This window comes from Salvelinus namaycush, chromosome 12 (assembly GCF_016432855.1).
Source record: "Salvelinus namaycush isolate Seneca chromosome 12, SaNama_1.0, whole genome shotgun sequence".
NCBI classification, from domain to species: Eukaryota; Metazoa; Chordata; class Actinopteri; order Salmoniformes; family Salmonidae; genus Salvelinus; species Salvelinus namaycush.
In genome coordinates, this window is record NC_052318.1 from 36,519,324 (window position 1) to 36,540,889 (window position 21,566).

The 21,566-nt window shown below is 41.3% G+C and overlaps 1 protein-coding gene across 2 annotated transcripts in view; it reads right to left on the minus strand.

Annotated features, from left to right (window-relative positions):
- The window catches only part of LOC120057183 (E3 ubiquitin-protein ligase RNF128-like), a 31,582-nt gene extending 12,755 nt beyond the window's left edge, over nt 1-18,827 (minus strand). For both annotated transcript variants that reach the window (XM_039005661.1, XM_039005662.1), the window contains exons 1-2: nt 18,243-18,827; nt 15,760-16,007 (exon numbers count right to left, since the gene is read on the minus strand). In XM_039005661.1, the coding sequence (XP_038861589.1) occupies nt 15,760-16,007; nt 18,243-18,675 (681 nt within the window). In that variant the 5' untranslated portion in view covers nt 18,676-18,827. The remainder of the gene's footprint in view (nt 1-15,759; nt 16,008-18,242) is intronic.
- Nucleotides 18,828-21,566: the final 2,739 nt, after the last annotated feature.

A 21,566-nucleotide genomic window follows, 5' to 3' on the forward strand; every position in this document is an offset into this window, starting at 1 on the left:
TAATATCTTTCTTCTGAAACTCATCAGTTTCTGTAAGACAGACTGTAATCGAACCCACAGATGCTGATGCTCCAAATACTCAACTAGTCTAAAGGAGGCCAGTTTTATTGCTTCTTTAATCAGCACAAGTTCAGCTGCGCTAACATAGTTGCAAAAGGGTTTTCTAATGATCAATTAGCCTTTTAAAATTATAAACTTGGATTAGCTAACAACGTGCCATTGGAACACAGGAGTGATGGTTGCTGATAATGGGCCTATGTAGATATTCCATTTAAAATAAAAAATCTGACGTTTCTAGCTACAATAGTCATCTACAACATTAACATGTCTACACTGTATTTCTGATCAATCTGATGTTATTATTTTAATGGACAATAATTTATTTTCTTTCAAAAACAAGGACATTTCTAAGTAACGGGAGCGTACATCCTGTTTGAAACAAGTCACTAAAGTAACACTGCAGAAAATATGGCAAATCAATTAACACATATTCAGGACAAAAAGTTATTTGGGGCAAATACAATACATTACTGAGTACCACTCTCCATATTTTCAAGCATAGTGGTGGCTGCATCATGTTATGGGTATGCATGTAATAGTTAAGGACTGGAGTTTTTCCAGGATAAGAGAAACGGAGCTAAGCATCGGCAAAATCCTAGAAAACCTGGTTCAGTCTGCTTTCCACCAGACACTGGGAGATAAATTCATCTTTCAGCAGGACAATACCCTAAAACACAAGGCCAAATCTACACTGGAGTTGCTTACCAAGAAGAGAGTGAATGTTCCTGTGGCCGAGTTACAGTTGACCTAAATCCACTTGAAAATATATGGCAAAACCTGAAAATGGTTGTCTAGCAATGCTCAACAAACAATTTGACAGCTTTAAGGATTTTGAAAAGAATAAATGGGCAAATGTTGCACAATCCAGGTTTAGAAAGCTCTTAGAGACTTACCCAGGAAGACTCACTGCTGTAATCACTGACAAAGATGCTTCTACAAAGTATTGACTCAGGTGTGTGAATACTTATGTAAATGAGATATTTTAAAACATTTTAGCAAATTTGAAATTCAATTAAAAAAAGGTTTTCATTTTGTCGTTATGGGGTGTAGATCGCTGAGAACTAACAAAATGAAGTAACAAAAATGGTCCTCGATCTTGACTAGTTTCCAGGACCCTGCCACTGAAAAACATCCCCACAGCATGATGCTGCCGCCACCAAGCTTCACTGTAGGGATGGTGCCAGGTTTCCTCCAGACGTGACGCTTGGCATTCAGGCCAAAGAGTTAATTCTTGGTTTCGTCAGACCAGAGAATCTTGTTTCTCATGATCAGAGTCCTTTAGGTGAATTTTGGCAAACTCCAAGTGGGCTGTCATGTGCCTATTAGTGAGGAGTGTCCGTCTGGCCACTCTACTATAAAGGCCTGATTGGTGGAGTGCTGCAGAGATGGTTGTCCTTCTGGAAGGTGTCGTGGCAGAATCAGATTTAGCTAAGTAACATAGATAGATAAGATGTTATTTTCATCATATGCTTGTGATTAGAATGGGGCCCTTTGGACTATAGGATTGGCAGTGCATTTTTCCCTTCTGTGATAGGGCTTAGTAACTTGGGGCCAGAGAGGGGAGAGGTCAGGCTTGTCTTCATATGTCAATGTATATGTTAAACCATGTGGTGCTATGTAGAATATCAGAAGGGGAGGAGGACAGAATGGAACGTTGTTTTCTTATGAATGTGTCTGTAACTATAATCTTAAACCATGTGACGGGATGGCGTTATTAATGGGGAACCAGTTAGTTCTCTCATACAATGTCTGTACGCCAGTCACTCCCTACTTTTCTCACAGGGGGAAGGAGTTTGGCAGTGTTTGTAACCATTGTATGCCCCCTCTGAGGTTGCCCTTATCTTGATCTGGTATATGACCTAAGAGGCTCACTGTCTTCAGGGAGTTTGTCCAGGTTTGGGAGTATCTAGGATTGACAATTGATATATGCCATTGGATGAGGTAATGTTTTGGTAGACAGTGAAGTACCAATAATGAGATTGAAACCTTGTCTTGGGAGACCAAACTGAACAATGATTTATAACTGATGCTGTCTAGCGATAGGATACTCCTCTTTCGGGTAAAGGATTCTTTGTAAGTTGAGAGGGGTGTAATCTTGGCTATAAATGAAACTAAGAATTGTTTTGTAAGAACTCTCAGAGAATTCATTTATAGACACCGAATTGATCTGAGAGTAAAAAAAAAGGCTTTGGTGAAGCTTATATATTAAAGATGGAATTTATAATATAACTCTGACTTGTGTGTGGTTGGCTCTCTCTCTCTCTTTGAGTAATACAGGAAATTACCACGACAAAGGTTCTTCCATCTCCACAGAGGAACTCTAGAGCTCCAACAGAGGGGCCGTCGGGTTCCAGGTCACCTCCGTGACCAAGGCTCTTCTCCCCTGATTGCTCAGTTTGGCCAGCTCTAGGAAGAGTCAGTGGTTCCAAACTTCTTCCATTTTAAAATGATGGAGGCCACCATCTTCTTGGGGACCTTCAATGCTGCAGAAATGTTTTGTCTCAGAGCTCTACGGACAATTCCTTCGACCTCATGGCTTGGTTTTGACCTGACATGGACTGTCAACTGTGTGATCTTATATAAACAGGTGTGTGACTTTCCAAATCATGTCAAATCAATTGAATTTACCAGAGGGACTCCAATCAAGTTGTAGAAACAAGAAAGATCAATGAAAACAGGATGCACCTGAGTTCAATTTCAAGTCTCATAGCAAAGGGTCTGAATACTTATGTAAATAAGTAATTAAAATTAATCAATTTTAGAATAAAACTAATGTAACAAAATGTGGAAAAAGAGAAGGGGTCTGAATACTTTTTGAATGCACTGTACATCTGCTTTGATGGCAGGTTTGAAATCTGTTATTAAAACAGCTATTGAGGGGGTAGTGGACCAACATTTTCATTGGGATGGCTTTGAGAGTGGAATCTAATTCTGCTCGCTTCGTAGCCGTGCGTGTGGTTAATTAATAAGGCCACAGTGAAAGTCACTAACAGTGGTTTTAACAGCCAAGGTAAGAAAGAAATGAGGAAAGAGCAGTGAATCTATCCCCAGGTGCAGAGCGTCAGAGCATTGTTTTAAATGTGGTGTCGTTGGTCATTGGAAGAGTGAGTGTAGCGGGGCAAGGGAGCTCGAAATAAGCAAAATTTATGACAGGGAAAAGTACTACAATTCAGCAGGGTAACAGGGGTAAGAATCAAAAGCCATATGACTACTACCCATGTCTCTGACCATAGGACCAGTAACAATACCGGGATATTGTTACATGGCGATGGGTGTGGAACCAATTTTGGGGTTGGAAGAATCTATGCGAAATGCCAGTGGAATGGATTATAAAACAACTCATGGTGTAATCATAACAACATACAGGAACTCAAGTCCTTCTGCTCACCAGACCTAGAATTCCTTGCAATCAAATGCCGGCCATTTTACCTACCAACAGAATTCTCGTCAGTTATAGTCACAGCTGTGTACATTCCCCCTCAAGCAGACACCAAGACGGCCAACAAGAAACTTCACTGGACTACATGCAAACTGGAAACCATATATCCTGAGGCTGCATTTATTGTAGCTGGGAATTTTAAAAGAGCAAATTTGAGAACAAGGCTACCTATATTCTACCAGCATATTGATTGCGCTACGCGTATGGGCAATATCCTCGACCACTGCTACTCTAACGTCCACGATGCAGACAACGCCCTTCCTTCGGCAAATCCGACCACAACGCCATCTATCTCCTACCGTCTTATAGGCAGAAAGTCAAACAGGATGTACCAGTGACGAGAACCATTAAACGCTGGTCCGACAAATCGGAAGCCAAGCTTCAAGATTGTTTTGAACATGCGAACTGTAATGTGTTCCGGTCAGCCTCAGAGAACATCGACCTATACGCTGACTCGGTGAGTGCATTTATAAAAAAAGTGCACTGGAGATGTTGTACCCACTGTGACTATTAAAACCTACCCTAACCAGAAACAGTGGATGGATGGTGGCATTTGCACAAAACTGAAAGTACGAGCCACTGCATTTAACCATGGAAAGAGGTCTGGGAATATGACAATATAAACAGTGTAGTTATTCCTCTCCGCAAGGCAATCAAACAAGCAAAATGCCAGTACAGGGACAAGGTGAAGTCGCAATTCAACAGCTCAGACATGAGACGTATGTGGCAGGGTCTACAGGAAATCACGGACTACAAAAGAAAACCATTCACGTCAGACACCGTTGTCACACTTCCAGACAAACTAAACACCTTCTTTGCCCGCATTGAGGATAACACATTGCCACCGTTGCGGCCCGCTAACAAGGACTGCGCCCCCCCCCCCCCCCCCCCTTCTCCGTGGCTGACGTGAGGAAAACATTTAAACGTGTTAACCCTCGCAAGGCTGCTGGCCGAGATAGCATCCCTAGCCGCGTCCTCAAAGTATGCGCAGGCGAGTTGGCTGGTGTGTTTATGGACATATTCAGTTGCTCCCTATCCCAGTCTGTTGTCCCCATATGCTTCAAGATGGCTACCATTGTTCCTGTACCCAAAGCAGCAAAGATAACTGAACTAAATTACTACCGCCCTATAGCACTCACTTCTGTCATCATGAAGTGCTTTGAGAGACTAGACAAGAATCACCTTAGCGGCCACCCTAGACCCACTTCAGTTTGTATACCGCCCCAACAGGTCCACAGACGACGCAATCACCATCACACTGCACACTGCCGTATCCCATCTGGACAAAAGGAATACCTAGTGGTTCCTCCTTTAAAAGTTGTGTGCTGCCGCAGCATTCTGTGGCACGTCATTTAATTCTGCCATTTTTTCTGTTATTGCTAGTTTGACCACCAGAGGGCATCTTTGAGAAGCATTTGATAGTATTCCGTATTGGCATTACCAGAGAATTTAAAACCATTTTTGTAATAACATAGTATATGGGAATGATTAAGAAATTTGGCTTAATTAATATTATGGTGTTTCTATAAAAATAAAATAAAAATAAAACCTCACACGGAACCCAAATCGGCTGCGTGCGTGCATAAATGTATTTTGTCCCCCCACACCAAAAGCGATCACGACACGCAGGTTAAAATATCAAAAACTCTGAACCAATTATATTAATTTGGGGACAGGTCGAAAAGCATTAAACATTTATGGCAATTTAGCTAGTGAGCTTGCACTTGCTAGCTAATTTGTCCTGGGATATAAACATTGAGTTATTTTACCTGAAATGCACAAGGTCCTCTACTCTGCCAATTAATCCACAAATAAAACAGCCAACCGAATCGTTTCCAGTCATCTCTCTTCCCTCCAGGCCTTTTCTTCTCTTGACTTTATATTGCGATTGGCAACTTTCATAAATTAGGTGCATTACCGCCACTGACCTCCTTCGTCTTTTAGGTCACCCACGTGGGTATAACCAATGAGGGGATGGGAGAGGCTGGACTTGCAGCGCGATCTGCGTCAGAAATAGAACTGATTTCTATTTTAACTCTTGGCAACGCAGACGCTCGTTGGTGCGCGCGAGCAGTGTGGGTGCAATAATTGAATAACATAGATTTCTAAAAGTATTTTGCGACGCGAGCGGTGTGGTCAGCCTGTCAGGGTTTCCGTTAAGATGGAATGGAAAAATATGGCGATGTACAACATGACGGTCGGGAGTAGGCTACAGGATTGGAGGATTCTAAATTGTTTGCCTTCATTAGACAACTTTGTTCCAATATTTCTGTAAATCAATTATATTTATTCCCATAGTAATTCGTTATGGATCCATAACTAAATCAACACCTCCACTTTGATAGAATATTTTTTAGCATTATTTTATTAATGAAATGTGTTTGTTTATTAGGCTACTGTGCAGTCTACAATGCATACTGTAGTAAACATGGGAAAGTGCCTAATTCCTTACATAAGGGAGAGCAGGCCATGTCTGTACTACAGAATGCGGGGCACGCGGGAGACCGGGGTACAAATCCCTGTTGGGGAGTTAGGAGTAGGCTGTCCTTGTAAATAGGAATTTGTTCTTAACTGATTCCATATGTGTTATTTCAAAGTTGTGATGTCTTCACTATTATTCTACAATGTAGAAAGTAGTAAAAATATAGAAATCCTGGAATGAGGAGTTGTGTCCAAACTTTTGACTGGTACTAGCTGGAACGGAAAATGACGGTCGGCAGTAGAGTATTAGGCTATTTACGAGGAAGGAGTAGGCTGTCCTTGTAAATAAGAATTTGTTCATAACTGACTTGCCTTGTTAAATAAATATTACACTAAGAGCATAACATTTCTGCACCCTAATTTTCGAATTCTTGTCTAACCAATACCCAAATGGAGATTAAGTGAAATAAACAGCCACATTTGATGTCCTTTTCTCTCGTTATTTTATTTACGAAAGCATAAAGATGTTGATGAAGAAACACTGTACAGCTGTTTTGAGTTAGAAATTTAACGCTTTAGAGTACTTATGCATCGAATACATTGCAAGTTGAGGGATTTTCACAACAGTAGCCGGGTATAAAAAGTATATTGTCCTGCTAATAGGAATCATTTGCATGAGGGGCTACATTCTTTATTTTAACCACAATATCACACAATTTGCATCTACCTTGCCAATTACTTTTAGAGTTTGGGAATTACAAATGTGCGCTTTCGTTTTAGTTACATTGTTTTAGTTCGAACGTGCAGACTTCCTTTAAATTGTTTTATGTAGGATGCTACATTTTTGACCAGTTCCAATTGGAAGTAGGCCTAATAAAATAAATCCTACTTCTATTAGGCTGTTAACTGGCTGAGGTAGGCTATGAGGCGTAAGTTATTTTATATAAGTCTAGGCTGCAATTAAGCCCTCTTGTTGTTTGTAAAGTCAAATTCAAAAGGCACTCACACAGCTGAACTATCTTTTTTGCAGGTGCATGGCAACAGCCAGATAAGATGAGGAAAAAGTAGGAACCCGCACACTGCTCTTGATCGTATCACTGATCTTTAATGAACTTTTGTATCGGCCTCACGGCCTTCGTCAGAGCTTTTGTGAGTTTTTTAAATTAGAACCCTTATGTAGCCCTAGCCACACCCACATCCAGTCCACACATCGAAAGGGGTTGGAGGCGAAGTTAAAACAAAGTGCTACCAAATATAACAATATGCATAATACCTGTAATATAAGTAGTACATACTTTCTATATATGGTTACCTGCATGTAAATGTACATTCTAACCATGTTGGTGTGTGCGCTAAGTTGGTCTTGAATGAGTGATTGAGTCGTTAGTGCTTCTCATTGAGTCTAAATTTGGGTTGGATAATTTATCAATTGTTTAAATGATAAAAATCTGGAAGGAGAGAAAGAGAGCGCGCTGCCCCTAAGCTGTGAGGAGAGCACAAAGTGAAGGGAGGGTGCACTGCTCAAATCTTTTCACATCCTCCAAGATGGAGGTTATTAGAGAACCCACTAGATGGTAGCTTGGGCTAATCATGATGGGGACATTGATAGTAGGGGTTGTGTTGTACCATGTCATCAGAATCCTAATGTTAAAGCACACCAATACATATGGCTTTCTGGAAAATACAATTAATTACGTACAAGGCTCATAGGCTGTGTCCTGCTTTGACACCTGAGGATGAAGGAGACTGGCATGGAGACTAGCATCTTATTGGCCTAGAACATAACAGATGAACGGTTCTAGCCCCAATCTCATTCACTTCAAGGGTGGTGTGAAATTATTAAAAAAATTATTTTCTCTATTAAAGTCAATATGTTTTCTAGGTGTCTTGGAACATGAGTGATCATTGTTCCAGATGAGGGATTGTTGGAAATTGACTTGAGCATGTTCTAGTATGTTTATAACTATATAAAAGTGGACAAGCAGCAGTGACTAATGTGTTATGGGTTAAATGGAATGATTTGGGACAGAATGTTTGCATAAGGGTGTACGTTGCAGTCTGGCAGGATCGATATACCTATATTCTATGGAGTCCCAAAAACCAAGGTGTTGATGTTACAGGGAATTGGGAGAGCGGAAAATAATGTGACTGGGGCGTAGATCTGTGGCAACTTTTAGTGAGAAGTTCAACGAAGGTACAACTTGAAAGACTAGCCACAGATCGCTGTATACAGGAGGCCACATCACAGGAAGGGAAGTTCACTGTAGTACTCCTGCAGAGTGTGATTAAGAAACGTGACTCAGAGTTTTGGAAGGTTGGATACTCTTCCAACGGCACTCACCTCTCCCTCATTCCTATCCGCCAGCAGTGGGATCGAGGGACGATAACAGGAAAGTGTCAGAAGGTGGCTGCTCATCAACCGTTGGGACCCAACGTTTACACTGTAACGAGGGTGTGCACAAAGGGGTGGGGTGTAGATCGGCCTTGGGATGAGCGATGTGTACCTAACCTTAGCACAGGAAAGTATTATCCACAGGTACCTACTGTAGCAGAACATAGGATTTAATTGGAGATGTTGGTGGCTAGAAAACCAAGTATGAATTGGGAGACAGGTAGGGAGTATCTGAAAGAATCAGTCTGAGCTATCAGTGAACCACAAAATAAATAGGAGATCAAGATCAGGAGAGTCAATGCAATAGCTATTATCACGGCAGTCGCTGTAGGGACAGTAATGAAGGAGCGGTAGTAGTGGTAAAGATGTTATAGTAACAGCATGGAACTGGAATAGGGCGCCAATGAGAGGTATTTTGAAGTATGCATCATGACCAGTGTTAATGGTAGCAGGGGTTACCCTGGTAGCATTGTTGGAATATCACCTTCTGAGGGCATTGATGTTGAAACATATATACAGTGCTGATTTACCTCAGGACAAGGTAAAGTTGTGTATATCAGGAGGCCATGGAGGAGATGGGGAGCGAAGTGAAAATGACCTGGCCTGGAACACCTCTTGGAACCTGTGGCCTAACAGGGAAGACTGGGTGAAAGCATGGAGTTTTTTTTAGGGCATTCATTTTTGTGGAACCCAGCAGAAAATTATCCCGAAGGAATAGTCAGGTGAAGAGAGCGTGGTAATCGTCATGTTAGACTTCGGTTTTTCTTTGCATATATAATTCTGCATATCTTAGCACATTATTAATACTTATGTGTTGTGTGTGTTTCTTTTGCTTTTCAAATCTTGTGCCATCACTCTCTTAGGAACCCGAAGGAGGAAACAGAGAAAGTCAAACGCTCCAGCTGAAATGTCATTATCAGTTGTCCGACAGGAGAGGGACATAAGAGTGTGCATAGTGTAATTATAGACCAGAGGCCATAAGTCTTGGAGGTGTAACTATATTAATCAACTGTGAATGTTAAGTCATGTTTTATTGTTGTTCATTTATAAAGTAATTTCCAAGTTTATGTAATGTTGAACAGTACGGAGTTACTGTTCAAAAGGGGGGTGTATTGGCTGTCTTGATGTGCAATGAGTTGTGCAACGAGTTATACCATCCGCCCAGTGGAGGGTATAAATATAAGTTTAATTATAAATATAAGTTTTAGAACACCTACTCATTCAAGGGTTTCTTTATTTTACTATTTTTCTACATTGCAGAATAATAGTGAAGACATCAAAACTATGTAATAACACATATGGAATTGTAGAAACCAAAAAAGTGTTAAATCAAAATATATTTTTTATTTGAGATTCTTCAAATAGCAACTCTTTGCACACTCTTGGCATTCTCTCAACCAGCTTCATGAGGTAGTCAACCTGGAATGCATTTCAAATTAATAGGTGTGCCTTGTTAAATTAATTTGTGGAATTTCTTTCCTTCTTAATGCCTTTGAGTCAGTGTTGTGACAAGGTAGTGGTGGTATACAGAAGATAGCCCTATTTGGTAAAATACCAAGTCCATAGCATGGCAAGAACAGCTGAAATAAGCAAAGAGAAACAACAGTCCATCATTACTTTAAGACATTAAGGTCAGTCAATACTAGGGAGGCACGATATATCGGTGAAGATATCGGAATTGGATGATATTAGCTAAAAATGCCAACATCAGTATCGGCTCGATGTCCAGTTTAATGCCGACATGCAAAACGGATGTCAAAGCTGACATGCATACCTGTATAATGTAATGACTGCACGTAAAATTTTGCGCTACATGTGCAACACAGCATTCCTAACCTAGCCCAAAATGTCTGCTGTGTGGATTAAGTAGTCAACAAATTGAGCATTCATATGAAAGAGTAAGAACATTTCAGCGAGACAACTCAAAAGGTGAAATCCATTAACGCCAAGATAATGTAATTCATTGCCGGTGACAATCAACCGTTCTCCGTCGTGGGTGATGTTGGCTTTCGGCGACTGGTCGAATACGGGTACACACTACCAAGTGCGCAATTTTTAAGACGTTGCCGTACCGGAGTTACACAGTAATAGCATCAGTGCTATTAGCTTCACAACATACTATGGAACGCCGTTTGGGTCTTTGCGATTCAAAAACGATAGTGTCATTTGACCTATTTGACACATTAAATAAGCTTTGAATTTGACATGTCAAATAACACAGTTCTATTATAGAATGTTGTGGGTTCTGAATTTGCATGTGCAAGCCAAGCACCACCACTACTATCAGTAGCACTGTCAAAGCTGTACAACAAAAAAAAGTCTAAACAAGCAAACACCGGCCACGAACGATGTGTTTACAATACCACGTTGGTAATAAAGCATTATTTGTTCGACCACATCTTCTGGGGTAGCTAGCTTTAGCTTGGTATCTAGCTAGGCACCAATTACCAATATGTAAAAAATGTATGAACGCATTAAATTATTATGTGACGTGCAGTCATTCATATTGTTATTTGACGTGCATCTTTGACACGCAAAGACCCAAACGGCGTTCCATAGTATGAGAAATCCTGGTTAAGAATGAAACGACTGAACAAACGAAACAGCAAGTAAGTGAAAGAAATGGGTTTTGATTCCGTTTTACTGGTAATGGAGACATACATAAATGCCAACAAATAACTTTTTGTTTAGTGTGGTGTGTGTGTAACCTTAAACTAGGCAAATCAGTTAACCTCTTTGGGCAAGGGGGTGGTATTTTGACGTCCGGATGAAAAGCGTGCCCAAAGTAAACTGCCAGACATCACTACAGTCCCTGGATTCGAGGCTGAATCACATCCGGCCGTGATTGGGAGTCCCATAGGGCGGCGCACAATTGGCCCAGTGTCGTCCTGGTTTGGCCGGGGTAGGCCGCCATTGTAAATAAGAATTTGTTCTTAACTTCTTTGGGCTAGGGGGCAGTATTCAGAAGTTTGGATGAACGAGGTGCCCAAAGTAAACTGCCTGTTACTCAGGCCCAGAAGCTAGGATATGCATATAATTGGTAGTATTGTAAAGAAAACACTGAAGTTTGCAAAACTGTTAAAATAATGTCTGAGTATAATAGAACTGATATGGCAGTTGAAAACCCGAGGACAATCCATCCATCATTTTTTTTACCCCAGCTCACCTCTGATTACAATGGCTGGGAATGGGAATATAAATGGAAGTCCTCCCAGATTGCAGTTCCTATGGCTTCGGCTAGATGTTAACAGTCTTTAGAAAGAGATTCAGGCTTGTTTTTTGAAAAAAGAGCTAGAATTTGTAGTTTTAGTAAGTGGCTCCCATTTTGGCTGTAGTGTTTGTTGCGTGTTCCGGTGAGTGCGCGTACTTCGTTATTTATCTCCGGTAATGGTCTCCAGGATTCTCCGGCTTACATTTTATAATTTATTTACATATTAGGGTACCTGAGGATTGATTAGGAACGTTGTTTGATATGTTTTGAATTAGTTTATAGGTAACTTACGGGATTCATTTGTATGCATTTTGAACGAGGGAAACCGGTGGATTACTGAGTCTAGCACGCCAATGAAACTGACTTTTTTGGGATATAAAGAAGGACTTTATCGAACAAACGGACTATTTGTTATGTAGCTGGGACCCTTGTGATTGCAACCAGATGAAGATCTAAAGGTAAGCGATTCATTTTATCGTTATTTCTGACTTTCGTGACGCCTCTGCTTGGTTGGAAAATGCATGTTATGCTTTTGTGTGCGGGGCGCTGTCCTCAGATAATCGCATGGTGTGCTTTCGCCGTAAAGCCTTTTTGAAATCTGACGACGCGGCTGGATTTACAAGAAATTAAGCTTTTAAATGATGTATGACACTTGTATTTCCATGAATGTTTAATATTACGATTTCTGTCATTTGAATTTCACTCTCTGCAATTTCACCGGATGTTGGCCAGGTGGAACGGTAGTGTCCCAATGATCCATAAGAAGTTTACTGACTTGCCTAGTTAAATACAATGTTAAAGAATAATGACTAAAATCATTAAAAAAAATATGCCTGGTGAAAACCAATCACTGCATTCAACAGTAAGAACCTCATACCAACGGTCAAGCGTGTTTGTATTGTGCTGGTTTGGGGATGCTATTACAGTTCTTCAAGCTCTGTCAAGCTGGTTGTTGATCATTGCTAGACAGCAATTTTCAAGCCTTGCCATAGTTTTTCCAAGACGATTTTCAAGCAACTCCAGTGTTTATTTGGCCTTGTGTTTAAGGCTATTGTCCTGCTGTAAGATCAATGTGTATCCAAGTGTCTGTTGGAAAGCAGACAACCACGTTTTCCTCTGGGATTTTGCCTGTGCTTAGCTCTATTCAATTTCATTTTTATTCCTTGCCAATGACAAGCATACCTATAACATGATGCAGCCACCACCATGCTTCAAAATATGAAGAGTGGTACTCAGCGATGTGTTGGATTTGACAAAAACATAAATCAAATCAAATTTTATTGGACACATGCACATGGTTAGCAGATAATAATGTGAGTCTAGTGAAATGCTTGTGCTTCTAGTTCCGACCGTGCAGTAATATCTAACAAGTAATCTAACAATTTCACAACAACTACCTTATACACACAAGTGTAAAGGAAGGAATAAGAATATATACATATAAATATATGGATGAGTGATGGCCGAACGGCATAGGCAAGATGCAGTAGAGTACAGTATATACATATGAGAAATGTAGGGTATATGTAAACATTATGTAAAGTGGCATTGTTTAAGTGACTAGTGATACATTTATTACATCTAAATGTTAATTATAAAAGTGGCTAGAGATTGAGTCCATGTTGGCAGAAGCCACTCAATGTTAGTGATGGCTGTTTAACAGTCTGATAGAAGCTGTTTTTCAGTCTCTCCGTCCCCGCTTTGATGCACCTGTACTGACCTCGCCTTCTGGATGATAGCTCGGGTGATGGCTCGGGTGGTTGTTGTCCTTGATGATCTTTTTGGCCTTCCTGTGACATCGGGTGGTGTAGGTGTCCTAGAGGGCAGGTAGTTTGCCACCGGTGATGCGTTGTGCAGACCTCACTACCCTCTGGAGAGCCTTACGGTTGTGGGCGGAGCAGTTGCCGTACCAGGCGGTGATCCAGCCCGACACGATGCTCTCGATTGTGCATCTGTAAAAGTATGTGAGTGTTTTGGGTGACAAGCCAAATTTCTTCAGCCTCCTGAGGTTGAAGAAGCGCTGTTGCGCCTTCTTCACCACGCTGTCTGTGTGGCTGGACTATTTCAGTTTATCAGTGATGTGTACGCCGAGGAACTTAAAACTTTCCACCTTCTCCACTGCTGTCCCGTCGATGTGGATAGGGGGGTGCTCCCTCTGCTGTTTCCTGAAGTCCATGATCATCTCCTTTGTTTTGTGGACGTTGAGTGAGAGGTTATTTTCCTAACACCACACTCCGAGGGCCCTCACCTCCTCCCTGTAGGCCATCACGTCGTTGTTGGTAATCAAGCCTACCACTGTAGTGTGGTCTGCAAACTTGATGATTGAGTTGGAGGCGTGCATGGCCACGCAGTCATGGGTAAACAGGGAGTACAGGAGAGGGCTGAGAACACACTCGTGGGGCCCCAGTGTTGAGGATCAGTGGGGTGGAGATGTTGTTTCCTACCCTCACCACCTGGGGGAGGCCCGTCAGAAAGTCCAGGACCCAGTTGCACAGGGCGGGGTCGAGAACCAGGGTCTCGAGCTTAATGACGAGTTTGGAGGGTACTATGGTGTTAAATGCTGAGCGGTAATCGATGAAGTACATTCTTACATAGGTATTCCTCTAGTCCAGATGGGTTAGGGCAGTGTGCATTGTGGTTGCGTCGTCTGTGGACCTATTGGGGCGGTAAGCAAATTGGAGTGGGTCTAGGGTGTCAGGAAGGGTGGAGGTGATATGGTCCTTGACTAGTCTCTCAAAGCACTTCATGATGACGGAAGTGAGTGCTGCGGGGCGATAGTCGTTTAGCTCAGTGAGCTTTCTTGGGAACAGGAACAATGGTGGCCCTCTTGAAGCATGTGGGAACAGCAGACTGGGATAGGGATTGATTAAATATGTCCGTAAACACACCAGCCACCAACACAACCAGTCTCTTGTCGTGATGTGTGTTTTGTCCTATATTTTTATTTAATTTATTCATATTTTTAATCCCAGCCCCCATCCCTGCAGGAGGCCTTTTGGTAGGTCGCCATTGTAGATAAGAATTTGTTCTTAACTGACATGCCTAGTTAAATAAAGGTTAAAAAAAATAATAATAATGAAATAACCCGGGTATACCCCCCAAGCATCATGATACTAAACCTGGTGTCGGTATCTAAATTACAATTCTGGTATTGACACGACATAATATTACAGTGAGCTCCAAAAGCATTAAGACATTTACAATTTTTTGTTGTTGTTTTGGCTCCAGCACTTTGGATTTGAAATGATATAATGACTGAAGTGCAGACTGTCAGCTTTAATTTGAGTGTATTTTCATCACAGTTTAGACATTACTGCACTTTTTATACATAGTCCCCCGCCATTTATGGGGACCAAAAGTATTGAGAGAAATTCACTTGTGTATTAAAGTAATAAAAAGTTAAGTATTTGGTTAATGTGGATGATACCATGATTACGGATAGTCCTGAAAGAATCGTGAATAAGGGTGAGGGAGAAATTTAGACGCACAAATATCCTACCCCCAAGACATGCTAACCTCTCACCATTACAATAGCAGGGGAGGTTAGCATTTTTTGGGGGGCGGGGGGGGTATGGTATTCATGCCTCTAACGCATTTCAAATCCAAAGTGCTGAAGTAAAGAGCCAAAACAACAAAAAATGTGTCACTGTGCCAATACTTTGAGTTCACTGTATGTTTAGTGTAGAAAAGAAAAACACTTCCAGTGGAATTTCCCCAGTCATATTGTTCTACTGATCAACGGAGATATAGGTGCAGCATTCTATTTCAGCATAAACCACTGATTGGTGTCACTGTCAAACAAGTAAATGTGTATTTACTAGCCGTCTTGGGACAAGTCTGTTGACTGTTCAGGTTTAGACATTAAAACTTCCCTGCTTAACAATCACAATACCAACTATATTTCCCTGTCTCCTAGAGGCAATTCAATAGAGATGAACATGACAGGTGAAAACAATCATGGGAATGCAGTAGTTTACTTGGGCAGGAGCTCAACGGCGCTGAATACCGGAACCTCAAATTGTCTACTGCTCGTGTTCCTGCACTTATTATAGAATATAGGCTTAAAACTACTGCAGTTCCTGCACCTAAATAAAAACAGTACCTGCACACAAAATGAGTACCGGACCTATTTCAGTCCAAGTCAAGCATTGTGGGAATGTGTAAAACTGGTTTGTCAAGTTCTGGTTTACAGAGGGTAAATAATTGTCATCATTGTTTCACATACTGGAGTCTGACCTGTTGAAGGTTTTGTAGACGAACAGCGTTGAGGCGGCGGGCCGAGTAGAAGATGAAGTAGCCCACAGTTACTGCTGTTATCATGAAGAAGGAGATGGAGACGAAGAAGACCGAGTAGTGGCTCATCCAGGGACCATGCTGCTTGCCCACCTCAATGGTCATCGAGACTGGAATCCCTTGCCTGATCAGCTCAACAATTTCCATGCCCCGTCTGTGACTAATCATGATGGCAACCATATCTCCTGTTCCTGTAACCAGATGGGAAACAAAGTATGAGAAAGCATATTTAAAAGGCACAGCCTGTATTTATGTTATCAGGTGCTCAAAGAAATTCCAGTATCTAGGCCTAATGTGTCAGTCTATTCCAAATATTTAACAAGCAATGTAAGAACATGGTGTTCTTTAATGTGAAAACATATCTACTGCAAAGTAAATAGAACAATAGAAGGATCCATTACATGGTAGTGATGGGGGATAATATCAATATAGTTACATATCAGGACTTTAAAAAAAAAGATATATTGTAGCGTTGACAATATCGCAATATTATTTGTGCCAGTTGGCTGTACCTGCACCAAAACTCCAGTATTTTTCCTTCACAGATGGTTCTGCATCATTTTAAATAGGGAGCCAATTTGTTTTCAGCACTTTTATTTCCATGACGGATCAAAACTAGTTCTCTCATGCTCCCTCTGCAGCAAACATATGGTGAGCAATATGTTTGGAACGTTGAATCGCAATACATATCAGCACCTAAGTATCGTGATATCGTATCAGGAGGTCCCTGACACTTAAAATCAAAAATCAAATCAAATGTTATTAGTTGCATACACATGTTTAGCAGATGTAGCTGAATGCCTGTGTTCCTAGCTCTAACAGTGCAATAATATCTAACAATACACAAACATCTAAAAGAATGATATTAATAAATATATAAATATTCCCAGCCCTATTACATGGACTCATATCTCCCTCTCTAACTTTAAGCATCAGCTGTCAGAGGAGCTTACCGATTATTGCACCTGTACACAGCCCATCTGTAAAAAGCCCACCCAACTACCTCATCCCCATGTTATTTATTTTGTTCCTTTGCACCCCAGTATCTCTACTTGCACATCTATCACTCCAGTGTTAATGCTAAATTGTAATTATTTCACCACTATGGCCTATTTATTGCCTTACCTCCCTAATCTTACATTTGCACACACTCTATACAGATTTTTCTATTGTGTTATTGACTGTACATTTGTTTATACCATGTGTAACAGTTTTGTTTGTCACACTGCTTTATCTTAGCCAGGTCACAGTTGTAAATGAGAACTTGTTCTCAACTGGCCTACCTGGTTAAATAAAGGTGAAATATATATATTTTTTAAAACATGTGACTCATGTCAACACAAATATTTCCTAAATTAGCTAATGGAGTCAGGGCATAGCTCAATGACTTAATATTATAAGGCTTATCTTTTCACTTGAAACTATCTTCATTACGCCCTCACATGGAATGGACAATCTGAGGCAATTAGTATAGTTTTTTAGCAAGTCAATGTCACTTAAGTGTCTAAACTGCATAAAGAATGAAAGAACAGGCAGAATGGAAGGCTATGCCACATGAGACATGTGTAGGTAGGCCTAAAGTGGGGTTCTTCAGAATTAGAGCTGAGCAGAGGGAACACATTTTGCAAATACTTTCCAGATGTTGGCTTACATTAAGTATACTCAAAAGTAATTCATAGAACATTAGAATTTAACAATTATAGACGACAAATGAACTTATCTTGACCATTCGGCTATGAGAGCTTTTTCATACAATAATATAGTAGGCTACTGGGTGATTTAAGTGGCCGGGGTAGCCTAAATGAAAGAAGGGTGCAATTGCGGCCCAAAATTCTGGCGTTCCAGTTAGGACAGGTCGGAGGCGGGAGTTACAGTTGGTAGTGTTAATGCACAGTAACATTGGATGCCAGCTGTGGATAAACACCACAAAAGGGGCGGGGGCGATAACAGTAGTTAGCTAGCCGTACACAGTAGACAGTGTCCTTCACCAGTGTGTGTTCGCTTAGCCAGCTAGTTTGAGGACTCCGGTACACAGCAAGCGGGGGCGACACAGTGATCTAGCAAGCCAACTAGCAAGCTAACACACGGTGTCGTTAACTATCAAGCTAGCTAGTACACGTTAGATCCTAGCCTCCTCTTGTAATATTCAAAAGCGTACAAAGCGTGCAAAACAAGACACCTCTCTGCTGTGCTAGCGTGAGGTGGGGACGATCGGTAGTGTCCTTCGCCCCACCTGTTTAGGACAGTGACATATAATACTTTTATTTAGGACACGGACATAACACTTTTATTTCACTTTTGCCCATCATTCAAAAAAAGGGGGGTTCTCGCAGGAACGCCCCGAATTGCGGGCTGCAGTTACACACTATGGAAATTGAGAAAAACTGAGCACATCTTGCTGTAAATTGCAAACTACATAACGTTACCTGGGTGCGACATTTGGATGACTGTATTGTCTGTACCAAGACCATTGAAAATTACAACAGCAACAGCTCCTTTACTGGCTGCAACATTGATCTTCTGTGAAAAAGTACATCTGTTGCCACGTTGAATTATGGCGATCCACCCTTTCGACCCACTAGGCACATCATAGAAAGTATCACTTTCGCAACTGTAAATCGGATCAGGTAAATAAACGTCCCCCATCACCGTAACTTTAGGAGAATCTTGTCCATATACCGTTAGTCCGCTTTCCCCTTGTCGCGATATGGTTTCGTTGTTTGCAGGATCAATAAACGACACGTTCAGGTAGGCTGTGTAGTAAGTCGCTACTGCAAAATGTAAACTCGACACCTGAAGACTTAAAGCCACAAACAGCCATGAAAATAGATAACGTTTCCCTAAAGGTTCCATAATCATTTTTTACGGCGTGGGTTACCAGTCCCGTTCCGCGTTGAACAGTCGATAAAAGGTATGGGACTTAAAAACCAAACAAAGAAAAGTTGTAGCTTGTCTAACTAATGTCATTAGGATATTTAGCGGCAGGCTGACAGGTGAACTAGTTCTAGACTCCTCGCTTCGTGACGTCAATGGGGTCAAATTGAGAGTAGTACGCTCCCATTTCATTCTTAAAGGAGAAGCACACGTTTAACCAAACGTCAAGGATTAGTCAGTTGTTTTTTTACATGGCGAAATAATACAAACAAATTAAACAGAGCCACAGCACAATAACAACGTTTACAATGCAATGCTTGCTATGGGGTTACAAACCTATGTTCCTGAAAGGACTAATTGATTGTCATGTGCAGACAATGAACAGTGCAACAATGTTGCCAAGGCCCAATCAATCATTCAAATTGTATTTGTCACATGCTTCATCAACAACAGGTGTACTCATGAAATAATAGAAAAATAATAACATGAGGAATAAATACACAATGAGTAACAATATACACTGGATACCAGATGTGCCGGGGGGTAATTGAGGTAGATATAGCCTGGACTCTGGTGTAGACAGAGTAAATGTAAATCCAGGACACTCAAACTAGTATGGTATGTATTCATTTGTGGATGTCCATCATCCATTTTGTATAACATTTTACACATTTTTGCTCAATGTATGATATGTTAGGAATTCCAATTTGTTGTGGCTAACACTAACGTTAGCTAAGGGGCTAACATTAGCTGGGGTTCATAAATCAGAGGACAAGCCTTGGGACGAGTTATGGTTGCATTTCATCGTTCAGTACGTGGGCTTCTATACATCTAGGACCGAACGTCTAGCAACCTAAAGGCTGCGTGTTTGACAACTTTAGCATGTTAGCTAATTAAACTACTTTATACTTTTAGCTACTTTGCAACAACTTAGCATTTTAGCTAAGATTTAGAAAAAAAAGTGAACACTTGGTCAATTGATGTACAAATTAATTTCATTCATCTTGCTCTCATGTACAGTATGTCATTCCTTAAGCAATATAGACATACTGTATTATAAAATCAAGTGTCATTTGCATGTAATCCATTTGCTCCTAAAAAAAAAAAAATACCAGAAAACACCATTGCCTATTTTAGATACAAATGTGGCCAACGTACAGTATAACTTACTAAAGTTAGCAGAATCATACCTAGCACAGGAGGCTGCTGAGGGGAGAACAGCTCAATAATGTCTCGAATAGAATTACATTTTTAATACCATTTCATGAATTCCGTTCCAGCCATTACGAAGAGCCCGTCCTCCCCAATTAAGATACCACCGGCCGCCTGTATTACCTAGCCTACACACACAGTATTAAAGACCAAGTACAGTCACACTGAACAAACACAGAAACACAACATGTAAAGTGTTGTTCTCATGTTTCATGAGATGAAGTAAAAGTTCCCAGCAATTTACCATGAGCAGAAAAAGCTTCTCTAAAATCAAATCAGGTCAAATTTGATTGTTCACATACACATGTTTAGCAGATATTATTGCGGGTGTAGCGAAATACTTGTTTCTAGCTCCAACAGTAATATCTAACAAGTTCACAACAATACACAGAAATCTAAGGAATGGAATTAAGAATATATAAATATGGGCGAGCATAGACTAAAATACAGTAGATACAAATGAGATGAGTAATGCAAAATATGTAAACATTAAAGTGACTAGTGTTCCATTTATTAAAGTGGCCACTGATTGAGTCTTTTATATATATATATATATATATATATATATATATACACACAGCAGCAGCCTCTGTGATGGCTATTTAAGTCTGATGGTCTTAAGATTGAAAAACAGCATCCGTCTCAGCTTTGATGCCCCAATACTGACCTCGTCTTCTGGATGATAGCGGGGTGAACAGGGAGTGGTTTGGGTGGTTGGTGTCCTTGATCTTTTTGGCCTTCCTGTGACATCGGGTGCTGTAGTTGTCCTGGAGGGCAGGTAGTGATGGGTACGCCGAGGACAATAAAGCTTTCCAACTTCTCCACTGCAGTCCTGTCGATGTGGATAGGGGGGTGCTACCTCTGCTGTTTCCTGAAGTCCACAATCATCTCCTTCGTTTTGTTGACATTGAGTGAGGTTATTTTCCTAGTACCACACTCCCAGAGCCCTAACCACCTCCCTGTAGGCCATCTCGTCGTTGTTAGTAATCAAGCCTACTACTGTTGTCGTCTGCAAGCTTGATGTTTAAGTTGGAGTCATGCGTGGCCACGCAGTCATGGGTGAACAGGGAGTACAGGAGGGGGCTGAGCATGCACCCTTGTGTTGAGGATTAGCGAAGCGGAGGTGTTGTTTCCTACCTTCACCACCTGGGGGGCGGCCCGTCAGGAAGTCCAGAAACCAGTTGCACGGGGTGGGGTTCAGACCCAGGGCCTCAAGCTTACTAATGAAGAGCTTGGAGGGTACTATGGTGTTGAATGCTGAGCTGTAGTTAATGAATAGCATTCTCACATAGGTGTTCCTTTTGTCCAGGTGGGAAAGGGCAGTGTTGAGTGCAATAGAGATTGCATCATCTGTGGCTCTGTTGGGGCATTAGGCAAATTGGAGTGGGTCTAGGGTTTCTGGGCTAATGGTGTTGATGTGAGCCATGACTAGCCTTTCAAAGCACTTCATGGCTACAGACATGAGTGCTACGGGTCGGTAGTCATTTAGGCAGGTTACCTTAGTGTTCTTGGGCACAGGGACTATGGTGGTCTGCTTGAAACATGTTGGTATTACAGACTCAGTCAGGGACAGGTTGAAAACGTCAGTGAAGACACTTGCAGGTTGGTCAGCGCATGCGTCCTGGTAATCCGTCTGGCCCTGCGGCCTTGTGAATGTTGACCTG